The 27,361-nt window shown below is 44.2% G+C and overlaps 1 protein-coding gene across 1 annotated transcript; it reads left to right on the top strand.

Moving 5' to 3' along the window:
* The first annotated feature begins 4,460 nt into the window (after positions 1 to 4,460).
* LOC135524440 (centrosomal protein of 170 kDa-like) lies at positions 4,461 to 20,155 on the top strand. The gene is made up of 19 exons (XM_064951980.1): positions 4,461 to 4,548; positions 4,681 to 4,835; positions 5,175 to 5,264; positions 5,358 to 5,436; positions 5,787 to 5,845; positions 6,519 to 6,714; positions 8,815 to 8,952; positions 9,151 to 9,618; positions 9,904 to 10,319; positions 10,551 to 10,679; positions 11,060 to 11,195; positions 11,423 to 12,943; positions 13,931 to 14,183; positions 14,492 to 14,609; positions 14,973 to 15,131; positions 16,011 to 16,099; positions 16,671 to 16,764; positions 19,144 to 19,195; positions 19,582 to 20,155. Exons 2-19 carry the CDS (start codon positions 4,731 to 4,733, stop codon positions 19,860 to 19,862), a joined length of 4,383 nt encoding a protein of 1,460 aa, XP_064808052.1. The 5' UTR covers positions 4,461 to 4,548; positions 4,681 to 4,730; the 3' UTR covers positions 19,863 to 20,155.
* The last annotated feature ends 7,206 nt before the right edge of the window (positions 20,156 to 27,361 follow it).

The raw sequence follows: 27,361 nt of genomic DNA, 5'->3' as shown, positions 1-27,361 counted from the left end.
AGATTGGGGGCGTGGAGTTTACTGAACTATAATTTGCTTTGTTCCAGAGGCATGCCCAGACGAGCTCACAATGAGGACTATGGCGACTCGTGTTTAGAATGTGATGCATGAGAATGAACTCCAAGCTCTTCAGACCAACGCTCAATGTATGAGGAAGAAAGGTCTCTCTGAATTGCTTTGAATTCGTGTTTGGAATGTGATGAATGACAATGAACCCAAAGCTTTCTCTGAATTACTGTGCAAATTCCATTAGGGACCCTATTTCTAAATCAAAGTCAGTGTCCAATATATGGCATAAAAATATTGAAAACCACAACAGAAAAATATATGAAAACGTTCCGATCTACTGGCTTGTTTGTCAGTTCTCTCCATGTCCACCTGCTGAGGTTAGACATACTGTAGTGACAGGGACTTTGATGACCACATGTTCTACGGTTGCCACCAACACTGCTACCTTATGTTATGGCTCATGTTATGTGGCCACTAGCACCAGATGCCAGTCTAACACACACACACACACACACACACAGACCCACATCCACCTGCTCTTATCACGGTTTCCCTGGTGATCGCTCCTCTTCCTCCCACTCTCTCCCTGTCTCCTCCTCCTTCTTTATCCCGCTCTCCTCCTATCGTCCACCTCTCCTCCCTGGCCCTGCCTTACCATTCGTTATCCTAGTCAAGTCCTACAGCTGAACAAGCTAGCTGTTCTCCATTGGGCCTTCACTGTGCTCTCCTGCCTCATTTGCATATGCGCCAGTTAATTAGTGTGGGGGCGCAGGTGCGTGGTGATAATTATTATTAAACATGACAGTCACCTGTGACCGTGCTGCCCCCCTCTCTCTCTCCCTCCATTTGTATTGCCAAGATACACTAACGCCATGTGATGTCATATCCTGGCCATTATAAGGATCTTTGAAGCTATCATTGACACTGTTGTTTTCTTCTGACAGTTGCATTTTATTTAGGTATATTATTTTGAACAAGTCTACCACAGAGCGTAACGCCTGGTTGATTAATGCCAAGAGCAGACATCTCAGTCCAGCCCAAAAGGAAGACAGCGGATTAGGGTGAAGTCGCCCCTCTACACTGATCTTGGGTCAGTTTTGTATTTCCCTCCCTAATGGTTCAGAATATAATTTGGGGAGAGCAAACTGATCCTATCTCTGTACCTAGGAGCAACTTCGGGTTACAGTAACTGTATGTCTGTCTACCTATCAGGACTGTCAGACGGTCATAATAAGCAGCTTGGTATTGGTATGTATTAGGATCCCCATTAGCTGTTGGGAAAGCCGCAGCTCTTCCACCTGGGGTCCACGCAGAACATCAAACATGATATAATACAGAACAGGTACATCACAAGGACAGCGCAATACCCATTTAAAATGGCATACGTAGCCTTACGGTTCATGGTTCAGTTGCTTTTGGCTTCACTATCAGATTCCGATCCACAGAGTCGACCAAAAGCATCTTTCAGCACTGACAACTCCATTAAGGAAGTAGAAGAGAGGAGGGAGTGAGAGTCTGCTGGCAGCAATGTTAGCCCCTGACTACTGGTTACTGGCAGGCACACACACACACACACACACACACACACACACACACACACACAAACACACTGTACTGGTACCTGGCAGTCACCCACCACGGCAGTGAACCATGCTCCATTGGTTCACTGCCAAACATAGAGTTGGGCTGCCCTCTGCTGGTTGTAAACTAAAATTAACAGATGTCATTTATCAAGTAATCTCGGTAACACAGAACTAAAATCTGTCCATGAGGGATTATTGACATGGTAGCCTATTATCAAATAAAAGTGAAGTCCTACAGTCTATAAAGGTTTGTTTCATAGGATGCTAAGTAAGGCAATGCACTCTAAAAAATAAAAAATACAAATAAAAACTATTTTCCACACGCTCTACAATTTAGGACTAATTCCAGTAGACAATTTAAAACAATGTATTTTTTTTTTTTTTTTTTTTTATAACAAATCAATACATAAAGCACATGAGGGAACACAAGCATACATAGATTACAAACAATAGACAATCGAGCTAGGGGGTACAATATCACATTACAATTACACAAGGACCTTAAGGGACATGCATATACTTACAATTCTAACAGCTTTTTTCGTTAGTAGAGCATTTAACCGTCTTAAAATACAGTTCAATTTCTTTTTGTAGGGTACGAAAATGTGGTTTTCTGTTTGTAAATGTACATTTGTGTATATGAAATTTGGTACTTTAAACAATGTCACTACACCCATAACTGACCACATGACGTGACAGTGATCCTTCGGTCCAGCACATGCAGTAGCCTCCAGTACAGGACCCCTGGCGATACGTGAGAACACTCATGAGACCATGGGCTTTGTGGTCAAATGCACATGTGGGGGTACCTCAGGGATATTCTGAGCAGAGCCTAATTAAACTGGTGGTACAGTAACGGGAAAAGGTTGGGAACCACTGGACTACAGTTTACATCTCAACGTCATACGCAAGAAGATGCGCTCATTGCGCGGTTGTTGTCATTGTGTAGCATCAATGGATGGACTGCCTTTGGCTTCTTTGGCTTCTTCGCAGCGCCACCTCGAGGCGAAGGAAGAGAAGTGCTCGAGGACCAGGGCTGGGCAGGCATCAGGCTCCCTCACTGTATGTCACCGCACCGTGCATTCAAAGGTTTACAGGATACAAATCGGATGCTGAATACTCCGTACCTGACAAAGGGTGAGTGAGATGCATATTTTATTACTCCGCCGTATCTGACCACACCCAGACAATGCATTTGCCAGCCACCTGCCTTTAAAAAAAAAAGGCCCGCAAAATGAAAATTCTAGGCTATTTGTGTCCGAGGGTACCATGTTATGTCGTCCATAACCGTACAGCCCAGACAGCACATCAAATTGGTGAACCTAAACAACACGTGATGGGTTATTATTGTAAACCTTTCAAATGAACCTATATGTGTAATTCGGTGTCACGCGTAGCCCTAAATGGCACTCGTAATACCACATATGTAAGCTATCGATTATGATAAAGATATCATATAAGCTTTCAACCGCAAAAGGTTACAGACCAGACTGAAAAACAGCCGCATCAGTTGCCATACATCAGTATGGTGTCTATCTTGTACATCCAAAACAGCATATGTTAATAAAACAAATCATGATTATTGGACACATGGTAAATGTAATAATAAGGAACTGAACGGTCGCTAACGCAGGGTGGGTTGTTTTTTATGCTCAGGCAGGGCCATCTACAGTAGCTTCCAGAGCGAAATGATGAGCTGTCATTTACGATATAGCTCTGTAATTGAGAGAAGGGAGGAGAACGAAAGAGAGACGGCAACGAAACCAATGCAAAAACGTCGGGCACAATTGCGAGACCGAGGCCGCATAGAGGGTTAACCAATTCAATTCCACAATGGGGAATCAGGACTGTCTGGTCGCATTTACATATGAACCATCTACGCTCATTCGGGGCCTAGATATGACAAGGTGCCTGATTAGATTAAATCTCGCTAAATCACTTTTTCACTGATGGGGCATCGTGAGTCAGCATGGCCTACCAGTAGCATGCCCGTTCAAGCATTGCCTATGGAGGCCTGTGCCACTGAATGGTAGGCTAGCTAGGCCATAGTCGTAGTGTGTTTTTATGTAGGCTACTGTAGGAATTATGACCCAAAAATGACCACCAGATGGTATGTTTCTTCTGAGCGGAAACGAGATGAATGTCTGTGGGTGTGGGTGTGTCCTTCTCTCTCTATCTGTGTACCTGCTGTGATCTCTGTGCCTGTCCTGAGTCATACTCATGTTATACAGTATCTTCATGTCTTTCAGGTTGGTCTGTCTGGTCTATCTAAGCCATCTGATCAACTATCAAACAGTGATCGTCGTTGTTTAGATCCTGTACGGGTAGCCTGTATTCCAGCCTGCTGTGACACAACATATCCATCATCACTGAACGGCCACTCTCAGTTCAGTGACATTGGTTCAGTGCGACTTTGGTTTGGTGACCCGGCAAAACACTCAGTAATTTAACCGTTAAGCTGGATGTCAAACAGTCAGTGGCATATTATCTAATTTCTTCTGGAATGGTTGCAATGTAGCCTATTCTAAAGCCTCGTTGTTAGCAACAAGGTCCAGTCATACCAGCAGGTTAGTGTGCTGGGCATTTAGTTTAAAGAAACCTCTTTGCTGAGTTTAGGTGTGACAAAGTTGTTAACTTTATCCCTGTTTGTTTTTAGGTTCGTATCCATCCTCTCCATTCGACTTTGTCGAAAGTCGTTCGAATGTTGTGACAATAATACATTATAACAGTAGGCCTACACTTGATTGGTAGAGAGCTTTTTATTTACAGACAAAAATGACAAAGCTCTTTACATTGTGAGCAGCCATATCAAATGCTTTAATAAAAAGGGTAATGATTGTGTTCCCTCCATTTACAGTTGGCTGTTATGACTGGTTGTTCTAACTGATGCTGACCGTGGGCTCTATTCAATCTGTATTGCTGAAGTGTTACAATACACTTGATCGAAACTTTAAAGGTAATTTCCTATTGAGCCGAGATATGTAGCGGTCACCGTGAATGCAGAATGTGGCCTTTAAACATTCATTCACGCTGTACCGTTGAACTTCCACAATACTGATTGAATGGAGCCCCTTGTCTTCTTACACAGTGTGTCATAGGGGTTAAAGGTGAGCAGGTGTGGCAGTGGGCGTGGCAGAGATGAGTGTCTCTTCCTGGTTCTTGGTGAGTGGCGGGGGCATGAGGCACCGCCTCCCCTGGGAGATGATCTTTGTTGGCCGAGACGACTGTGAACTCATGTTACAGGTAAATCATATTTAGTTTTGTAGCGAGTCTAGAATGGAACACGAACCCGGGTACTGGAGAATGTCAGTCCAACACTGTAGCCGTTATGCCTAAACTGTACTACCACTGCTAATGTTATGGAGGTGGGTCGATGAACCACTCTGGCATGATGAGTAACCTGAAGACGTGCGGTAGCTCCCAGAGCTGATCTCTAGGCTTTAGTCTTGTCAAGAGACCTGGGTTCGAATCTAGTGGGTCACACTGCTGCAGGTGACTGTTGGACCGAATGTGATCTATGTAATCTGGATTATAAAGAGATTAGCAGGATTATATTGATTGACTGGATTATTGTGTCTTTAGTCCCGTAGTGTGGACAAACAGCATGCCGTTATCAACTATGAGCCAACCACGGACGAACATAAAGTCAAGGACCTGGGAAGCCTGAATGGGGTAAGTAAGATTTGAATAAATATGAATATGAAATGGTTCATGTGCTTCATAAACTGTTCTAAACTGCTAATAATGATATTCCTTTCCTTCCAGACATTTGTGAATGATGTCAGAATACAGGAGCAGGTGTATATCACTTTGAAAATTGACGACAAGTTGAGGTTTGGATATGATATCCTGTCATGTTGCCATTTTGTTTTTGAAGCTTAGCCTACAGTAGCTCATTGAAATGTCATCAATACCAAAGGAATGACAGTGACAAAAAAAGGACTTCAAGGCCAGAATACGGGTATATAAAACTGTAACGTAATCACTCTTAATATACTGCCTGAAAAATCATCTAACCTTTCAAACTTACTGCTGTGACTAATGCATAATAGATTAGCATATCTGTTTCTGGACTGTACGTCGCTCTGAATAAGAATGTATGCCGTTAAATGACTAAAATGTTAAATATCTGTGCTATCTCCTGTGAAGAGCTAAGTCTGTGCTGTACAATCACCTTTCCTTAACCTGTCTCACATACCAACCTGTTCACTGTGGTGCGAGGAGAGCTCCATGTCCCCGAGGAAGCACTAAAGGTTGGTTGGACAGTAGGCTAAAGAAATAGCTAGTTCTCTTTCTGTGTTTCCTATCATCCTATCTCCTCGCCTTTTTCTCAACCATATTGGAGGAGAGGTTCCAAGGTCCCTCACCTCTGGCTTTCTTCTGTAATCCATTTTGAGAAGGAGGCAAGGAGAGAGGATGCGAGGACTCGAGGAAATATGAATTGAGAAAGAGCCCCAGTAAAATATGCTTACAAAGTATTATGAAAGAAAAGCTCTGAGAAATATCTTTTTCTACTACGTTGGTTGATGCATGTTTAATGGAGATTATGTTCAGTCAAGAATGGCGGCAGTTTCTGCTGAATGTGGCAAAACCTCACTGTTTTGTTTGAATGACAAAAAGGAACTTGGTGATACATTGTTCAGTTAGGTCTGTCTAAATCCTAACTAGACTTCTACATGCATAAATTACTCAGATTTTGCGTGAATCATGAACTGATGCCAAATGAGATTTGCACAACAACAAAAAAATCTATGCTTATAACCAAGACCGTGACTACTGTATAATTTCACTGATGCAAGGATCGATTGTCCCATGTATGTTGGTGCAAGCATAGAAGAGCTCCTTATTAGACTTACCCTTGTAATCATATCTCTAATGGTGTGAGCTCATCTCCTCTCTGTGTTGTCCTGTGTCCTCGTCTATCAGCATGAGAAGTTTAATAGTCAGCTCCTGCTGCAGATGGTAAAGGCGCCAGAAGCTGCTCCGGTACCATCCAGACCTGCAGTAGAGGTCAAGGCTGCAGCCGAGGGTGGTTCTGAGGGTGGCTCTGACGGGGCGGTGGCAGTGGGTAGTAAACCCCCTGAGACCAGCAGAGAGGGGGTCGGGGACGACAAGCTGGCAGGTGAGAGGGTCTGCACTCTGCATGGACCTTGGAGGGTGACACAGGTGACGGGATTAGGTTAACAGAGATGACAGGACTGGATAACAGAGGTGACAGGTTTTGGCGATGCCACACACCCACAGTCTGTGCTGTGACAACCGTGTGTCCTGTATTTTTAGTTTCCTACGCTAGGCTGTCACCTAAATGTGATTCTAAAGTGCTCTGACTTGGAGACAAATTTGGAGGTCAAACTGTTCTGCCACAATATGTCTTTTGGGGACTTGTGTGGGTACAAAGTGGTAGTTTGAGTTTGCAGAGGTCGTTGTTTGTTTCTCGGGGGACATTGCGGTAGACCAGTGGTTCTCAAACTTTTTATAGTCCCGCACCCCTTCAAACATTCAACCTCCAGCTGCGTACCCCCTCTAGCACCAGGGTCAGTGCACTCTCAAATGTTGTTGTTTTTTTACCATCATTGTAAGCTTGCCACACACGATACATTTCTTAAACATAAAAATGAGTTTGAGATTTTGTCACAAGTGGGAAATGACAAAGAGCTGTTATAGGACCAGGGCACAAATAATAATATAATAATCATCAGTCATTTTGCTCTTTATTTAACCATCTTACATATAAAACCTTATTTGTTAATAGAAAATTGTGAATAACTCGCCACAGGTTAATGAGAAGGGTGTGCTTGAAAGGATGCACATAACTCTGCGATGTTGGGTTGAGTCTCAGTCTTAAATAATTTTCCAGTCTGTGCCTGTATTTAGTTTTCATGCTAGTGAGGGCCAAGAATCCACTCTCACATAGGTACATGGTTGCAAAGGGCATCAGTGTCTTAACAGTGCAATTTCCAAGGCAGGATACTCTTGAGCGCAGCTCAATCCAGAAATATGTCAGTGGCTTCTGATTAAATTGAATTTTCACTTGTAGCAATTTTGATGAGGCTCTCTTGTTCAGACATGGGTAAGTGGACTGGAGGCAGGGCATGAAAGGGATAACAAATCCAGTTGTATGTGTCATCCGTTTCAGGAAAGTACCTGCGTAAATGCGCACTCAACTCACTCAGGTGCTTTGCTATATCACATTTGACATTGTCCATAAGTTTGAGTTAATTTGCACACAAAAAATCATACAATGACGGAAAGACATGTATGTTGTCCTTGTTAATGCAGACAGAGAAGAGCTCCAACTTCTTAATCATAGCCTCACTTTTGTCCCGCACATTGAATATAGTTGCGGAGAATCCCTGTAATCCTAGATTCAGACCATTCATCGAGTTGTGAGATAGTACTACTCCCATTGTAAATGAACTCCAAATCAATGTAGTTCTCATCATATTTGCGCCTCTTCGATGGTCCAACGTCCCTGTCTGTTGTTCGGTGCTTTCCCGGTAAGGAGGTAGTAGCTCTTCGGCTGCATCAGATTCACAACTGTCAGTGTCCATGCTAGCTGGGCGAACAACAAATGTATAATAACTGATGCTAGCATTGGATGTGCTCGTGGAAGCAGAACAACTTGTGTCGTCGACAGGTGCAGGTTTAGTACTGCTAGTTAGTAGCAGTACTACCAGTAGAGCTGGTATGTGTCTCTATGAACGCGGGACTAACTTTTTAAAACAATTTATCAATTTTCGCGCAAACGGAATGAGCAGCAGCTATGTTTGGCTACATACGGACCATTAATGGAATTCCCGCGAGAGAGTAACGGTTAATGTGATTGGATGTTAATTATTTGACTAAGCTACCTGTATTTGACATTGTGTTGTTATTTCACTGAACGCTATTTTTGGCAGTTAAACGAGGCTACTCAGAGGCAAGAAAAAAACCTCACCCAAATGTATAGCCCTGTTGGAAAATATAAATGGACTCTTTGAAAATTGAAGAATAATTTGTTTTAAATAAAATATATATAGATATTTTTTAAATGTATGTGAATCACATTTTTATTTGGCGTACCCCCGAAGGCAAAGCGCGTGGGGATACCTACGGTAGACAAACTAGGAGGTTAAACTTGTTCTGTCACACTAGTCTTTTGGAGAACTGTGAAGAAACACAATTTCAGTTCAAAACAAAATCTGTGTCTTTCTCACTGACCTTGGTGTCATTTCTTTCCCAGGGGACATTGCAGTACTAAAAAGGGGCACCCCTCTGTACGGCCAGCCTTCCTGGTGGGGGGACGGGGACGCAGACGATGAGAACTCTGGGAAGCAGGATGGGACAACAACTGACAGGAAGCAGGAGAGATCTGAGTCAGGTAGATGCTGTCTAGTCTGGAATACAGACTGAAGTTAGCTGTGTTTCACTTTGTCTTCTGCCTGTGTGTCTGTTTATACATCAAACACCCTACCAGATAACAGTAGACGTTTGCCTTTCTGGTAGCATATGACAGCAATTGAATCTCAAAGTCTAAGTCCTTGTATTACGCCATCTTGATATCTGCTTGAAACGACAGATTGTAAAGACCCCAAGGAGACAACAGCCGTGGCCCAGGAGAATGGCCTGTACACCTCAAGCCAGGAACCCAGTTACTTCGAGATCCCCTCCTATACCAATGAACCCCCCTCCCAAGACACGGAAGGCGCCACCGCCACTAACCCTGCCTCTGGCCCTGAAGCCGTCCCCCAGGGCCACGCCTCCTTCACCATCGCGTTTGACCTGCAGGCGTCCAATAAGGTGACGGTTAAGGACCGGGTGGCGAAGGTGGTGCCGGAGGTGAGGCCACGGCCCCCAAAAAAGGGCGCGGGAGAGGAGCTGAGCGCCCTGCAAACGGCCATGGTGGCGGCGGAGGTGAAAGTAGCTGATTGGCTGGCCCAGAACGAGATCCCATTGGCCCGTACGGAGTCGGTTGACAGAGTGGTGGAGGACGACGACAGGGAGAGCGTGAAGAGTGATGTGCCGGTTCAGCTGAAGAGTCTTAAAGGTAAGACCAACCAACCAATCACCATAAGAATAGAATTGAGATTTTTCAACAAGTCCTCTTGCCATTGCATTACATAGCACTACACAGTTATTACACTATGAGACAGTTTCCCAAACACAGATTAAGATTAGTCCTTGATTTGAAAGCATACGCCCTGATAATCTCCATCGAAGCACTTCATAGTCTAGGACTATGCTTAATCAATGTCTGGGAAACCAACCCAATAGGTTCATAGGATTATAACTGCACACACCAAACGTCCAACCTCCTTCCCTCTCGTTTCAGGTAGTAAACACGAGGACGGTACCCAGAGCGACTCAGAGAATGCAGCCGCGCTGGGAGAGCAACGCCGGGCCGCCCTCGAGGACCACTCCAGGGGGCTGTGGGGCGGCCGAATAGAGGGGTCAGGGGTCAAGATACGAGAGGGGCGCGCCAACGTCCCAGAGGGACTCTTTGCCGAGGAAGATAGCCCAGCCCGACGACACAGGTCCTCAGCTTCCAAAATGGCACCCATCGGAGGAGAGTTAAGAGAGAGGACCAAGGATTCCGTTCCTTACCACCGCGACCAACACCAACCGATAGGACTTGGGGAGGGGTTTCAGAATCGCCATGGAGACGACTATAGCGACCGGGGGACCTATACCATAGAGATAGAGAACGAAGATAACCAAGAGGAGGAGGCCAGGAGAATGATTGACAAGGTGGGGATGGTAAATAGGACTTTGATGAGCTTAAACTGTCATTTGAATCCTGTTTCATCTGAATAACTCTTTTACACAGTCATTAGTCCCAGAATTGGTGTCTTTTTTGTCAAGGGCATGGCCTCGTATTTACTGCAAGTGGTACTGTGCAAGTGCACTGATCCCACATTGTGTTGACCTCTTGATTGAATGTTTGGTTGAATATTTATTGAAGTCCATGTTCTGGCCCAGGTATTTGGTGTGGAGGACTACCAGACTCTGTCCAGGGTGGCGGGCTATCCTGACATCCAGAGAGAGAGACTGACCACTCAGAGACCAGGCCCAGGAGACAGAGGCAAGCCTGGACATATCGAACCAGAGGTAACAGCATTTCTGTCTGTCGACACAGAGACTCTCCATTGCAGAGGAGTGAAGGAGTTCAACTCCAAGTCAGACACTACTGTAGATTTGCTATTTTTATACTCCCAAGATTAAGACAGACTTCACACGTAAAGAAAGATTTCAGTTTGATGCCATTCCTTGTGAGAAAAATATGATTTTTTATAAAGAAAGGATATATGCTCTCAAAAGTTTGGTTGTGTTTGAAGTAGTCCTAAGCATTTTACCTGTAAATAATAGATGCGTACATGCCACTGTGACACTCTAACTAGTCCTCATCTTCCCCTGTGCTCTAGTCTCTCCCCTTTATGTTGGGGACTGGGTGTTGTTCAATTTTGGTTTCTCCCCTGTTTGTCCTCCAGTCTCTCCCAGAGGAGCTGGTTGTGGGCGGTCCCAGGTGGGTCTCCCAATGGGCTACTCTGGCAGCCAGCCACATCAGGACTGACCCTGAGGGCTCTGGAGCTGAGTCCCATGTCCACTACCACACCGAGGACAGAGGTGCTACTGCTGGGTTTAGACCTGTTCTGAAATTGAAGTGCTTTGCTGTTTTTCAGTTGTTTTTCATTTATTAGTCATACCACTTATTTCAGTATAAAGTCAAAAATAACTAGAATAAAGAAAAGAGTGTTGGGTATTTATATTGCCAATATATGAGAGTTAGTTAGACACAGTAGAGATTATTGTGTAGAAATTATGATGATGTTTTATACCCTGTCTCTCTATAGCTGAGATCAGTGAGTCCAGTCACTCTGCCTCCATGGCCTCCACCAGCTATACAGAGCGCAAGAGGAGAACCCTGCCCCAGCTCCCCTCCACCGAGGAGGCAACCCCAGGGGGGAGGAGATCCCCTGGTCCAGCTCACCGCCCCTCCGATGTGGGGGAGAAACAGGATACTGAGCTCCAGGAGAAGGAGAACCAGGAGACGGGGAGAGGAGGGAGGACCAAGCCTGGTGGTGGGGGTAGCCAGGCTGGTAGTGTGGGTGGAAGCACCAGAGGAAGTCCGAAAAAAGGCTCTCCAGCGAAGAACCAAGATGTGGGAAGCCGGAAAGAAACTGTGTTGGCGAAACTGCCTCCTCGGCCAGGGAATAGTGGGGGGAAGAGACTGGAGGAGGCACCAAGGAGGAAGAAGGAGATGGAGGAGAAGGCTAAAGAAAGGGAGAATGCTGGGAAGCCGCTTCTTAGACAAGAGAGCTTTACGGTGGAGAGACCCAGCACCAACGTCCCCCAGGAGCTCATCCCACGGATTGACACGCAAACTGGGGCACGAATACTGACAAAGGAGGGAAGGGAGGATGGTACCACCCGGCAGAAGGACTCAGAGGCGGTGGCTGCGTTTCTGGAGACAACGGTATCAGACCTGGGTGAACCAATTAGCCAGTCCATCGAGGGGTCTGTGTCGCCTGAGTCGGATGTGGACACCACCAGCACCGTTAGCCAGGCAGCGGGCGTCGGAGGGCGGAAGGTGGTCCACCAGAAGAGACGTACCCTAACTGCCCAGCAGAAAGAGAGGGAGAAGACGGTGCTGTGCTCCTCCACCAAGGGGCCTACCAGAGCCAGAGATACCCAGGATAGGAAACCCAAATCCAGACCGTCTGGTGGACAAGGGACCCGCCAAGCTGGTCGTGCCTGGACCTCCCTGGACCTAACAGATGACGACGTCAACTCCAACTCCCTCCTCTCCGACTCCCAACCCTCCTTACAGGAGGTTAGCTCCCACAGTTCCCACGCCAGAACCCAGGCTGGAAGCACCAGAGTGGAGGCTAGCACCAAGGCTAGCCGGGCTAAAAACACCCAGGCATCCAGCACCACCACAAACACCCTCAGTAAACCTAGCACCACCTTGCCCAAGGTGCGGCCCACCCGGGCCTCGATACTCAGACGTGCCCGTTTGGGGGACTCCTCCGATACCGAACCAGCCGACATGGACCGGATGTCCGTAGCCTCCGAGGCTAGCACCGCTAGCTCCAGGTCTGCAGCTCCCGGACCAGGGATCCGGAGAGGCCTGTCCCGCATTGACGCCCTGGCCCAGCCCAGGAAGCCCAGGATGGGATCTCCGTCTGCCCAGAGTGACTCAGAGGCCACGGGGGGCCGTAGCCGGGGGATAGGGGCTCGTAGCATTGCTACCGACTACGCCGTCCGACAGGGACTCAGAGGAGTCAGCAACATGGGAGGGATAATACCCAGGGCCAGGGCTAACAGCGCCTCCAAACTACCTGACAAGTCTAAGGGCTACATCACCCCCACAGGTAACATACTGTACTGTCTGATACAGAAGTAGTGTTTCTGAGTGACTGTTCTCTAGTAACTTATCCACCGCAATGTTTGATTTGGTATCATGTTTGTGCTATAGTCTTTTTGTAGGTGCTGTCATTTGTAACAGCGTTCTTCGTTTGTCGAAAGAATGTCGGACCGAAATGCAGCGTGTTGGTTACTCATGTTTTTAATGGAACAAATGACGATACACGAAATAACTTATAAATACAAAAAACAACAAACGGAACGTGAAAAACCTATACAGCCTGTCTGGTGAACACTAACACAGAGACAGGAACAATCACCCACGAAATACAAAGTGATACCCAGGCTACCTAAATACGGTTCCCAATCAGAGACAACGAGAATCACCTGACTCTGATTGAGAACCACCTCAGGCAGCCAAACCTATGCAACACACACCCCTAATCAGCCACAATCCCAATAACTAAAAAACCCCACTAAGAAATACAACAAACATAAACCCATGTCACACCCTGGCCTGACCAACTAATTAACTAAAACACAAAATACTAAGACCAAGGCGTGACATCATTATTGAGCATCTTTATGTACATTTACATGTAAACTCAGCAAAATAAATGTCATCTCACTGTCAACTGCGTTTATTTTCAGCAAACTTAGCATGTGTAAATATCTGTGTGAACATAACAAGATTCAACAACAGACATAAACTGAACAAGTTCCACAGACATGTGGCTAACAGAAATGGAATAATGTGTCCCTGAACAAAGGGGGGGGGGGTCAAAATCAAAAGTAACAGTCCGTATCTGGTGTGGCCACCAGCTGCATTGGGTACTGCAGTGCATCTCCTCCAGGGTGCTGGAAAAGGGACATTTCTTTTTTTACTGTGTTTATGAGTAAAATCTCTTCTCTATGGACAGTTGTGTGTATCTAGTAGTGGTGAAGCCCTCAATCACTACTACGTCTTCTGACAAAACATCTTCCCTTGACTCCAGCTGGTGGCCGGTGGCGCCGGATGCCCATGGACTACGCCTCCACCTCGGAGGACGAGTTCGGCTCCAACCGCCACCCGTCCAAGCATGGCGGTCCCGCCCGGCAGTTTGCGTCGCCGCGGCTGACCCAGCTGGGTGGCTCCGCCCCTGCCACGCCCTGTCCGGGGGGTATAGCGGCTCTGAGGCAGCAGTCAGCAGGCAGAGAACAGGAGGAGTACATGAAGGACTGGACCACTCACAGTGAAGAGATCGCCAGGTATGGAGGAGCAGTCTGTACTGTACATATACAGAGAAACTGTAGGGTCAATTCCATAGGGGAACAATCTCACTAGGCCTATACAATGTAATAGGGTCAATTCTATAGGGGAACAATCTCACTAGGTCTATACAATATAATAGGGTCAATTCTATAGGGGAGCAAATTACTTTGAGAACCAGTATAACCTCAAAAGTATCCATTTTGCAACATTCATTATTTCATTTCATGCACTATATACCCACAATAATACACAATAGAAGTCAAATCAAGGGTATTTAACTAATTCATTACCTGTATGTTGACAGAATCAGTCAGGACCTAGCCAAAGACCTGGCCATGCTGGCCAGGGAGATCCATGATGTGGCCGGAGAGATCGACTCAGTCAGCCCAGCCGCTAGTGCTGCCACTGACCCAGGAGCCATGGTACTACACATCCCACGATGCAATAATCCCACTTTATGTAGCTGTTGACATCAGTCATGATTTCCCCAAAAGTCTGAGCCACATGTACATATCAGGGCCCATATTCATAAAGTGTCTCAGAGTAGGAGTGCTGATCTAGGAATATGATCTAAATTCTAAAAACTGAGCCTAGATCAGTACTCCTATTAGAAGCTACATAAATACGGGCCCTGAAGCCCGCTCCTTGTGAATGTTATGGATTTACAGTACCTGTAAGTTTGGACACACCTACTCATTCAAGAGTTTTTCTAGGTTTCTACTATTTCCTACATTGTAGAATACATATCAGAAAATAAATTACTTTGTATTGGGTGCTTTGCCCAGATGGAGGAGCGAGTTTTTGACGATGGCTTGGATCTTGGGAGCGGCCCGTCAACAGAGAGCATTCTGGGTAATAACATCCGCTCCGTGGAGCTCCGGCCACGCAACTCTAACAGACAGGGTCCCCGCGCCATTCGCCGCCAGACTTGGAACAGAGAGGACGTGAGTTGTTGCCGCTTGGAATCCGAACTAAAATTAATAATAACTGAAACTGAAATAACTGGTTTAGCCTGGTTTCTAATCTGTTTCAGCTTGTCTTTATCCCATGTGTGTTTATAAGGACAATGGCATCACATTACCAGTTTGAGATGAAGAAGTTTGAAAAACAGTCATTAGAGAGAGAGACAAAACACAGCCCAAAAACCAAAAGGACTTGATGTCAGAGTGAATTGACCCTACCCCATCAGAAACCTACTGTATTATTGATGAAACAGTGTGTAACTTGAAAAGTTATTAATAAACCAGTTAGGCACATTTGAGCAGTCCTGATATAACATTTTGAACAAAGATGCATTGGTTCATTGTATCCGTCTAAAACTTTGCACATTCCACACTGCGCCTGGGCTGGAATAATACATTATGGCCTTTCTCTGGAATTTCAAAAATGATGGTACAAAAAAAAACGGTTGTTTTTTTCTTTGTATTTTCTTTAACCAGATCTAATGTGTTGTATTCTCCTTCATTCATTTCACATTTCCACAAACTTCAAGGTGTTTCCTTTCAAATGGTATCAATAATATGCATATCCTTGCTTCAGGTTCTGAGCTACAGGCAGTTAGATTTGGGTATGTCATTTTAGGCGAAAATTGAAAAAAGGGGTCCGGTCCTTAATAACTCATTTATTACTATATTAATGATGGATGATGCTGGTTTCTGGGAGATTTCAGCAAAAATAAGCTATTGTATATCTAATATCCTTCTGGTTTTGTGACTGCATATAGCCTTGGTATCTCTGCCTGTCCTAGTTATTATGCTATTTTAGGTGTTTACTGAAACACCTCTTACATAAGACCTCCTCTTTTCCTTGTTGTTTCCCCTCAGGCGGTGTTGGATAGTTTACTATTAGCATCTGTGACCCAGCTCTCGGCACGGATACGCCATTCTGTGGACAAAACAGCAGGCAAAATCAGGTAGGCATCACCTTTCATCACGATTCATTCAAAGAAAAGGAATGTGAAATAATGAATTCCCTGATTTTGATGATGAAGTGTTAGGAGTGCTTTATGAGTTGCTTTATGAGTTGCTTTATGAGTTGCAAGTGAACCCAAGCAGTGTGAAATAATGAATTCCCTGATTTTGATGATGAAGTGTGAGGAGTGCTTTATGAGTTGCAAGTGAACCCAAGCAGTGTGAAATAATAGGCTCGTTTTTGACTTTGAATTTTAAAAAATGCAGTTTACGTGCAGTTACATGCTGTGCTTTGAACTGGATCAAATCCGGATAACGACAAGGAAGAATCAGTAGTGTTGTATAAGATATGATGGCTTGTATCCTAGAGAATACTGTATCCTAATTTGGATACTATGAATGGCACTTCATAAAGGTTAAGGTGACAACTTGAAACATCCATCCTCACTTTTTAAACATCAGAAACCACTTTCATGTTCCCCTTCAACCCATTTCACACGAATGAAATCACTCAACGTGATCATACAACAGATTTATTTATTTTTTTCAATTTATTCTTGAAAACTTCTCCAGGATATTATTCAAAGATAAGGACCGGAAATGGGACGAGATTGAGAATAAACTCCAAGCCGAGCATGACTCTCTACTCCTCAAGACTTCCAGCACGGTAAGGTGCCAGACACCTTGTCTCTTGCTGTACCACCCAGCTGCTGTGATAAATGACTGCAGAGGGCAGGTGGACCAAGTTTCAAGTTCAGGTTTCAAGTTGTATTAGTCGTAGGTAGCGGATACACATGGTATACACCGTCCATCCAAATGTGCACTTGCAGGTTCCTTCTGGACGGTGCAACCACAATAAAACGTAATAAAAGATAACAATAGAAACATAAAGTTAATGGTTCAGTAGAACAGAATAAACATTTTAGCAGAAGTATAATGAAGGAAGGCACAATTTATAGTCCAATATTTACACGTGTTTTTGGTGGAATGGGGGTTGGGGGCAAGTGTTTAAGTTGTGCAATATTTAGGAACAATAATAACATTCTGGTAGAGGCAGTTGTGATGTGTGTGTAGCATGAATGTATATGTGTCTGTGTGGGTGTGTGAATGCTTGCGTCAGGGAGTGCATGTGTGCTAAGGTAAGGAGAATCAGAGCAGGTGGTCAGTCCAGTTCATGTGATCAGCAGTCTGATGGCTTGTAGATAGAAACTGTCTCTGAGACTGTTGGTATCAGACCTCGTGCTCCAATAACGTCAGCCCGATGGTAAGGAGGTGAACAGCTCGTGTCTGGGGTGTGTGGGGTCCTTGATGATGCTGCGGGCCTTCCTCAGGCACCGTTTGGAGTAGATGCCCTGGATGGGTGGGAGCACGTTCCCAGTGATGTACTGGATGGGTGGGAGCACGTTCCCAGTGATGTACTGGATGGGTGGGAGCACGTTCCCAGTGATGTACTGGATGGGTGGGAGCACGTTCCCAGTGATGTACTGGATGGGTGGGAGCACGTTCCCAGTGATGTACTGGATGGGTGGGAGCACGGTCCCAGTGATGTACTGGATGGGTGGGAGCACGGTCCCAGTGATGTACTGGATGGGTGGGAGCACGGTCCCAGTGATGTACTGGATGGGTGGGAGCACGGTCCCAGTGATGTACTGGATGGGTGGGAGCACGGTCCCAGTGATGTACTGGATGGGTGGGAGCACGGTCCCAGTGATGTACTGGGCCATCTTCACCACCTGCTGGAGGGCCTTGCGGTCATAGACGGAGCAATTCCCATACCAGGTCGTGGTGCAACCGGCTCTCGACGGTGCAAGAGAAGTGCCTGGTAAAAATATAAACACAAACCAGAGAGTGCTTATTTGAGGTGATGATGCAACAAAACTTTGGGTCGGTAAATAATTGATGTCTTCTACCACCATCTGGGAAGCTCGGAGTAGTTTTAAAGGCCGTCGTTGGCTGATGGTGCTGTTGCATTAATCATGTCTGTTAAGCCTGACATACACCCAGATGTAGTAGGACGACCTAAACAGAAGGTGGTCAGGGGGTGAGGTAAGGACGTGTTTCTCAAACCTGCCCCCCGGTCTGCACAGTCACATTTGTTTAATGTGAGTTGGCATCACTTTCTGAATCAAGATAATAAGTCACTTCCTCTCAATTCTGAAAGTATAAGTTATGATGTTTCTTGATTGTAATAAAGTATTTTGATATCCACTTTAATTGATGAGGTTTGACTCCCCCTCCCCCCTCTCTCTCTCTCTCTCTCTCTCTCTCTCTCTCGTCTCTCTGCCTCTCTCCAGCCTCTCTCTCTCCCCCTCCCTCCGTCCCTCTGTCTCCCTACCTCTGTCTTTCTCTCTCTCTCTCTCCCTCCCTCTCTTGCCACTCTCTCACTGCCTGTCTTTCTCTCTCTCTGAGAGTATAACATAACATACGACAACACTATCGAACATCACATCAGAATCAAGTGCCACTCTCGGGTGAACGGCGATAATATGTCCGTCCTGGGATTTGAACCGACAACCTTTCAGTCCCGCCTCCCTATAGCAGCTATCCCTCCTCACTGTCCTCCCGTATTAAAAAGTGTCTCAGAGTAGGAGTGCTGATCAGGTCCCACATGTTCATATAATTGTATTAATTATGATCTAAAAGGCTAAACTGATCCTAAATCAGAACTTCTATTCAAGCTGGAGGAGAGGAGCAGTTTGATTAGTCAAAGGACTTGACTTATAGTCTGTTGTCGTGGGCGGTCCAAAAAATACTGCCTTGCTCAGGAACAAGGTTGTAAATTCAGACTGAACACAGTGACTGGCCTTAGGCTGCCTCTCAGTGATGTGTCTGTTCACTAGAGTCCAAATGGAGGGGATGATTATACCACGTTTTAATTGCTTAAACTTTTCCCAGTAGAAAGGAGGAAGACAACAAGGGTCAATCTGATGTTGTTGTTGTTGTTTAAGGAAGGTAACAGGTGAGGACATCAATGTCTTCTTCAATTCCCTAAACAATTTTTGTGTGTTTTGTTGACCTTTTTGTTTGTTGTGTGGTTGTTTACCAGGAGATCACCACCATCCTCCAGGATCTGAAGAGAGTGGAGAGACAGTTACTAGGTATGAGTCCTGAGACAGTCATACACGATTTGATTTCAGCTGTATACAGTACAAGTCATAGAGATATACAGTTAGCATCTGCACAGAGCATCTATATTCATACGTATTTCATCATATCAATCATCACATTTTTATATAAATAAATCTTCCATTCTCTGATTGATTGTTTGCTTGCTTGATTGACTGATTGACAGACCTCCTCCTCTATGACTGACAGACCTCCTTTTTGACTGACTGATTGACATACCTCCTCTTTGACTGACTGGTTGTCAGACCTTCTCCTCTTTGATTGACTGATTAGCAGACCTTTTCCTCTTTGATTGACTGATAGACAGACCTCCTCTTTCATTGACTTAGATCTTCTCCTTCTCCTCTTTGCTCCACAGTGATTGATGTGATGGTGGATCCGGACGGCACCCTGGATGCCCTGACCAGCCTGGGACTGACCAGCCCTCTGACCGACCTGCAGAGAGTCAGTCCTGGGGCAGCGGGGCCCTCCTCTGTCGGTCACCCCCCTGGAGGTAGTAGTGGAGAAGGCCCTTCTAACAGCACCCTCTCGGGGGCCTCAGGCACCTCTACCCAGGTGGCAGAGAGAGACCTGGGACTCCATGTGGATAATAATCTGCCCTCTAGTGGTGGAGAACAGAACTGTGTGGTTCATAAATGAGGAGGATCCTGGATCTAGAACACACTACTAAAGTACAACTACCTAAACACTTGCGTGGAGGGGCCCTGATTGAGGCTCACTACTAGGGAGAATGGTAAAAGACTTGGAGAGATGGGACTTCCACTGGGCACAGATGTCAATTCAATGTCTATTCCACATTGGTTCAACGTCATTCCATTGAAATGACGTGGAAACTACGTTGACTCAACTAGTGTACTGGACAATGTCTGGACAAACCTCCTGAACATCAGACCTGACCAAAAGAGGAGTAAATAAACACTTTTTAATCTTTGTCTATGACATACCAATCCGTTTGTTCATATGAATTGGAGCCAACAGTGAGCTGTAGCTATAACGTGTATAAAAAGGCTGTGAAAGGATTATGTACTGTCAATACAATCTATGTACCAGTACATGTCCTACAGTCCGTTATCAACACTACTATATCAATATTCTTGAACACGTTTTGAAAGTATCAAGAGTTATTTTGCATTATGGTCTGCTAACTGCACCTGCTTCTGGTTGATTGATGACTTTTCAGAAGACATTTGATATGAATCTGTTTGTGTTGGACAGTGTTGCCGATTGTGTAACATCGTGTAACTTTACACACTAAAAACAAGTGGTTCTATATAGTGGCAAATAAGGGTTCTTTGGCTTTGGTTCTTTAACCATACTCATAAGGTTCTAAATGGAACCTGTATGGTGCTATAAAGAACCTTATCCTTTAAATAAGGTTATATATAGAGCCAAAAAGGGTTCCGCTGAGGTTCCAACCCTTTTTGGTTTTATTTTTATGGAGAATGGTTCTGTAAAGATGTAAAGAACCTTCTCAATTTCAAAGGGTTTTTTGTAAAACCATAGAGGGGTATTAAATTCAGATTTAACATACATATTATATTGCTACAATTCCATAGATGTTATTATTGTTGAATCAGGTGTCAACCATTCTCGATTGACCCAATGCCATACATGAGTTTGTCACTGGCTATAGTCACATATTGTATAGCATGTAACAGCATAACCCAACAGATTAGATCAAATGAATTTACACTCTCACTTACGGTTGGACAAAAAGAGCTGTTAGCAAACCACACCCCAAAATATTCAAATGAGCCACCATTTTAATGATCACTAAAAGTAAAGAACCACTGAGGGGCCCAAATGGTTATTTGGGTCAGTATGGTTCCACATAGAATTATCACCCTTCCCAAAGAACCCTTGAGGAACACTCTTTTCTTACTGTGCAGGCTACTATTTACAAGCGATGAAGTCACTGCTTTGACTGATAAGCTTGCATTTGACTGTTGCTTGATTGACAGTCTGCTTTGTGGTTACAACCCCTTTGGGGGCTATAAAGAACCAAAATGACAACAAAAACTAAATGGACACCATGGTTCAGCATTGAGGACTAGAATTCAGTGTCTTTCTGAAAATACTTTTCAGAATATCCCGCCATTATGCATAGCATAGTTCAGCAAATATTGTGAATATGACCATATAGCATACTGTGTCTGTCAGCTGACCTGTAGCACTTGCAGCTTGCTGCGCTTCTTCTAATATTACGATTTTTCCACGAAAGAGAGACCAATATTATTCTTTATTTATTCAGATGAAAAGACATAGGGTATGTACAGTGTTATGTATCCATTTAAATGTGTATAATGTGTATAATTCTCCCATCCATGCCTTCCCTTGTAGAGTGATACAGTATCTTAAGAATGATGCATCAAAGATAGCTGTACCATATGTTACTAATAACTAACTACTGTAGGCACGGTGGTAAAGTAGCTTCCTGAAGAATGTGTTCCCAGAAAGTAGTCCCCATATCCAAGTGTATTACGTCACAAAGTGCCCATTGTCAAACCATTGTTGATGAAACGATAAGATGGAAATAGCCTGGGTGCCACATGTCTGGCATGACAAATGTGTAAGGAGTTTGAAAGAGTGCAGAAGCAGGCTAGGAGGTGTAACTGAGCTAACGTTTGTTGATTTGTTAAAGCTGCGGTGATTCACCACAGAGTGGTGGTGTTAGTAAGGATACCCAAAACAGGTCTGGGTGTACTCCTTGTGGATGCTGGGTTTCATTGGAACTTGTTTTTTTTTATTGAGAACTGGTTTTGATTATCCATTATGATTGAGTCCACCGTAGGCTGGTGAGGGGAGGACGGCTCATAATAATGACTGGAATGAAGTGAATGGAATGGTATCAAACACACGGAAAGCATGTGTTTGACGTGTCAATGCCATTCCATTCCAGCCATTACTAAGAGCCCGTCCTCCCCAATTAAGGCACCACCAGCCATCTGTGATTGCGTCATGAAACACACACGAGTGTTCTGGTTAACGTACTTGAAGAACGCTTATGAAGCGAAGAGATCTGAGTAAAAGCCAGCATAGAAAGGGATAGTCGGGAGACCAGGATCATGTTCAGTCGGGAGAAAACTTTTTGAAATGGAGTTAAGCGGGTAGGTAAACACTCATTTTCATTATCCGTTGCAAAACAGTTTGCTACAGTGTACCCTACTGAACATGACCAAGTGCTGAGAGAAACCATGACATGAACCAGGAAATTAAATGGACCCAGGATGTAAAAATGGACCAGGAAGTAGCTCTATATACCCCATAGAGCTAGATAGAGGACACAACATTGTATCTGTCCCTTTATGGCGTCTGTGAGAGCATTCAGCACCATTGAGGCCATCTCCATTTTGAAGTGGTTACTTTTCTTATTCTACTACGATGAGTTGGTCAACAAACTGAAAGGGTGCACACTGCCACCTGGAGTGTGTTGTTTGAACAGGTATAAATCCAAGGTTTATGATTTACTGCCACCTGCAGTTATGGAATGTTTGTTCACAAGTGTAATTCATTGGTTGATCCCTCCTGATGAGCTGGTTTGAATGATGTGATCCTTTCTTAACCCATAAGAAGTCCCACCCAGTTCTACTTAAAAATGGTGTAAGTCCTCAATGGTGCTGCCCATGCTAAAACGGCTTTTAGGCACTGGAGTCCTCTATCTACCTCTATGATATACCCATACTGTATCTGGATGTCCTGCCTCATACCAATGTTTACACATGAATGTAACCTGATCGTAAATGTTGATGTTTCTCAGCCAAAACAGCTTGATTATTAATAAAGAAAATAGCATTTTGTGTCTTATTAGTAAGGTCTTTATTGTCTTTATGTCATTTCAAACCTTTTACATGTTTCTGCTTGTATATTTTGTACGGATAGGTTTTCTAATTGTCATGATGTATTTGTTATCTTTGTAAGATAATGGTTACATGATTTTTTTGTTTGTCTACTTTCCACTGGTTTTAATAAAATGCATGATTATCATTGACAGTTTTTTTCATGTGAATTTCATATCCAGATATCCAGGCTGTATATATTTCTAAACACGTTGGGACAATAACAGTAAATTCTATGAAATATTTTAGTCAGTCAGCTGCTACTGTAAAGATTCCCTGTTTCCCTCCCTGCTTTTCTCCCTCAGCGCCACACTCAACCCAACCCTATTGTCCGGCCACTTTCAGTCACTATTAAACGGAACATACAGGACACACAGAACATAGAAATATAATTATTAGAATAGACCGCCCCATTCAAGTCAAAACCATTTCCATTCTGTAAATTCTATTTCTATGGCTCAGAAGGGCCATCTGCGGTGCTCTGTTAATTACAGTTGCTTAAGATATTCTGTTCCACTTGTTTAATCCCCCTGCGGTGTAAAAAGCCGTTCCCCTTTTGTCATACTGGGATACGGATGCTGCTGCTGCACAGCATGTGCTTTTGGAGCTCTGATTCCACTGGGAGAATCGTGGGTTTTCAGAATTAAGTTGAGGCTTGTTACCGAACTGTGGTTTTGAATGTCTTTGGGGTTTTACATGGAAATGAAAGATTAAGAGTGCGCTGACCTCGTTGTCCTTTTGTCTGGGTAGGATATTATTCTGTACTATTTCAAGTTTTAATGTCGTGCGCACAAGTGTAGTGAAATGCCTTTCTTGCAAGATCCAAATCCAACAATGCAGTAATAAATATCAATGTAGTACTACAAATAACAAGGTAGAACAGAAACACACAAGAAATATAAATAAGAAGAACACAAGAAAGGAAGAAGCTTTATTCAGGGTCAGTTCCAGTACCATATTAACAATGTGCAGGTATACTGGAGTGATAGAGGTAGATATGTATAGGGTTAAAGGTGACTATATACAGGGTCAGTTCCAGTACCATATTAACAATGTGCAGGTATACTGGAGTGATAGAGGTAGATATGTATAGGGGTAAAGGTGACTATATACAGGGTCAGTTCCAGTACCATATTAACAATGTGCAGGTATACTGGAGTGATAGAGGTAGATATGTATAGGGTTAAAGGTGACTATATACAGGGTCAGTTCCAGTACCATATTAACAATGTGCAGGTATACTGGAGTGATAGAGGTAGATATGTATAGGGTTAAAGGTGACTATATACAGGGTCAGTTCCAGTACCATATTAACAATGTGCAGGTATACTGGAGTGATAGAGGTAGATATGTATAGGGTTAAAGGTGACTATATACAGGGTCAGTTCCAGTACCATATTAACAATGTGCAGGTATACTGGAGTGATAGAGGTAGATATGTATAGGGTTAAAGGTGACTATATACAGGGTCAGTTCCAGTACCATATTAACAATGTGCAGGTATACTGGAGTGATAGAGGTAGATATGTATAGGGTTAAAGGTGACTATATACAGGGTCAGTTCCAGTACCATATTAACAATGTGCAGGTATACTGGAGTGATAGAGGTAGATATGTATAGGGTTAAAGGTGACTATATACAGGGTCAGTTCCAGTACCATATTAACAATGTGCAGGTATACTGGAGTGATAGAGGTAGATATGTATAGAGTTAAAGGTGACTATATACAGGGTCAGTTCCAGTACCATATTAACAATGTGCAGGTATACTGGAGTGATAGAGGTAGATATGTATAGGGTTAAAGGTGACTATATACAGGGTCAGTTCCAGTACCATATTAACAATGTGCAGGTATACTGGAGTGATAGAGGTAGATATGTAAAGGCTTAAGGTGACTGGGCATCAGGATATATAATAAACAGAGCAGCAGCATAAATAATGATTGTATTTGAGTGTGCATGAGTGTGTAGGGTATAAATGTGTGTGTATGTTATGAGTGTGTAGGGTCAGTGTAAATGTGTGTGTATGTTATGAGTGTGTAGGGTCAGTATAAATGTGTGTGTATGTTATGAGTGTGTAGAGTCAGTGTAAATGTGTGTGTATGTTATGAGTGTGTAGAGTCAGTGTAAATGTGTGTGTATGTTATGAGTGTGTAGATTCAGTGTAAATGTGTGTGTATGTTATGAGTGTGTAGAGTCAGTGTAAATGTGTGTGTATGTTATGAGTGTGTAGAGTCAGTGTAAATGTGTGTGTATGTTATGAGTGTGTAGATTCAGTGTAAATGTGTGTGTATGTTATGAGTGTGTAGAGTCAGTGTAAATGTGTGTGTATGTTATGAGTGTGTAGAGTCAGTGTAAATGTGTGTGTAGGTTATGAGTGTTTTGGAGTGTCAGTGTGCATAGAGAGACTGGACTAGTTTTTGATTCGTTTTGACAAATGTGACGATTTGGGGACCTAGGCAGCACCTCAATACTTCTACATATCCGACGGATATTGGTTTATAGAAAGTATAACTTTCAAATGGGTTTTCTATGATATTCCTGGACTTTTATGCTACGTTCTGTATGTTACTGACACATACTTCTCACAGTAGAATACTGTATCAAAGCCTTTGTTTTGCATAACATGGATATCAAAAAGCTAAGCTGTCAGTCGATGATGACTTGGCACTTGGTCTCCTCACATTGACTAGGCGAAGATGTACGACACCGAACAAGCTGGTGTGTGCAATAGGGCGTTTATATTTACATAGTCTATACTTTCCATCAATTAACTATTATTGCTTGTGGTCGACTGATGAAGGTTTGAGGAGGACAACAAAAAAGAAACAAAAGTCCTGTGTCAGCAAGTCTGCCAATGCAGACCTGGCTGTGGGGAAGGAGGAGGAATTAGTATGCTGTTCACTAAACACTGGAGGAAAAGTACGGGCATAAATATTGCGATTTCCATCCTGGGGTGGAGAGATGGAGGCTTGTGAGTAAGTACATTTTGACAGCCTATATAGGAACTACTGCCATAGGAGAAGTCACCGATGAAGAATCAGGTTCGCTGTGCAGTATTGATGCAACGACGGGTGCATCATTTAGGTAATGGAACTAGAACAATCAGTGCAAAATCCATTCTGGTGGCGGAAAGGTTCTCCAGCCGTGACATAAATCGTTCAAGGGCCACTGAACACTTTCCTTTCTCTTAACTTCAGTATGTACACAACCTCCATTCATACAAGACTTACAGTATGTGGCCATATCGGCACTGAGAAACTACATAATGACCTAAAAGGCGTACTGTATATACCAATGAAATGCAGTTGGAGGCAGAGGCAATATCACAGCAGTCTATATGTAGTCGAGGCAGTGTCAAATCAATACTTTATGAGCTAACCCACTAGTGTCCCACTCTGGTGCAGTGTAATACAGCGATACACTCTGACATGAGCAGCAGGTTAGGCTACAGACGCCACTGGACTAACAGAGATAAACATACTATATTTATCATGTGATAAATACATTTCCTCACTGATGTAAGAACCTCTGTTTTAATTTCAATGTAGTGCACACACACACACACACACACACACACACACACACACACACACACACAATGACACGCCCATGCGCGCACACACACACACACACACACACACACACACACAATGTCACGCCCACGCGCGCACACACACACACACAAACACACACACACACACACACACAATGACACGCCCATGCGCGCACACACACACACACACACACACACACACACACACACAATGACACGCCCACGCTCGCACACACACACACACACAAACACACACACACACACACACACGCTCACCCTCACTCACTCAGTGCCTTTAAGTGGGTCTGGCACTCTCCCACCTCATTCTGCTGCAGCACTCCCTGTTGAGCCCCACCTCCCACGAGGAACCAGCCCACCCACTGCCCAGACAGTTAGACCCACTGCCCAGACAGTTAGACAGCTAGTGAGAGAGGAGAACCTCGGTGGGTTTGAAGAGCTATAGACAGTCACCCACTTACAGATCCACGGTGGTTCAGAAGGGCTTGGCTCACTCATTGACTAGCTATAGTCTGACAGTGACAGAGTCTAGAGGAGGAAAGAGGCCAGAAGAGAAGAAGAAGGGCTTTTAAGTGATTTTTGTGAGTGTGTGTGTGTGTGTGTGTGTGTGTGTGTGTGTGTGTGTGTGTGTGTGTGTGTGTGTGTGTGTGTGTGTGTGTGTGTGTGTGTGTGTGTGTGTGTGTGTGTGCGTGCGTGCGCGTGTGTGTTGTGTTGTGTTGTGTGCGTGC

This window comes from Oncorhynchus masou, chromosome 4, assembly GCF_036934945.1.
Source record: "Oncorhynchus masou masou isolate Uvic2021 chromosome 4, UVic_Omas_1.1, whole genome shotgun sequence".
NCBI classification, from domain to species: Eukaryota; Metazoa; Chordata; class Actinopteri; order Salmoniformes; family Salmonidae; genus Oncorhynchus; species Oncorhynchus masou.
This window is presented reverse-complemented; position numbering and strand designations above follow the sequence as displayed.

Coding starts and splice junctions, on each gene's coding strand:
- LOC135524440 (XM_064951980.1), top strand. CDS start 4,731: ATGAGTGTCTCTTCCTGGTTCTTGGTGAGTGGCGGGGGCATGAGGCAC. Junction 5,437..5,786: donor CAAGTTGAGGTTTGGATATG/ATATCCTGTCAT, acceptor AACCTGTCTCAC/ATACCAACCTGTTCACTGTG. Junction 10,320..10,550: donor CCAGGAGAATGATTGACAAG/GTGGGGATGGTA, acceptor GTTCTGGCCCAG/GTATTTGGTGTGGAGGACTA.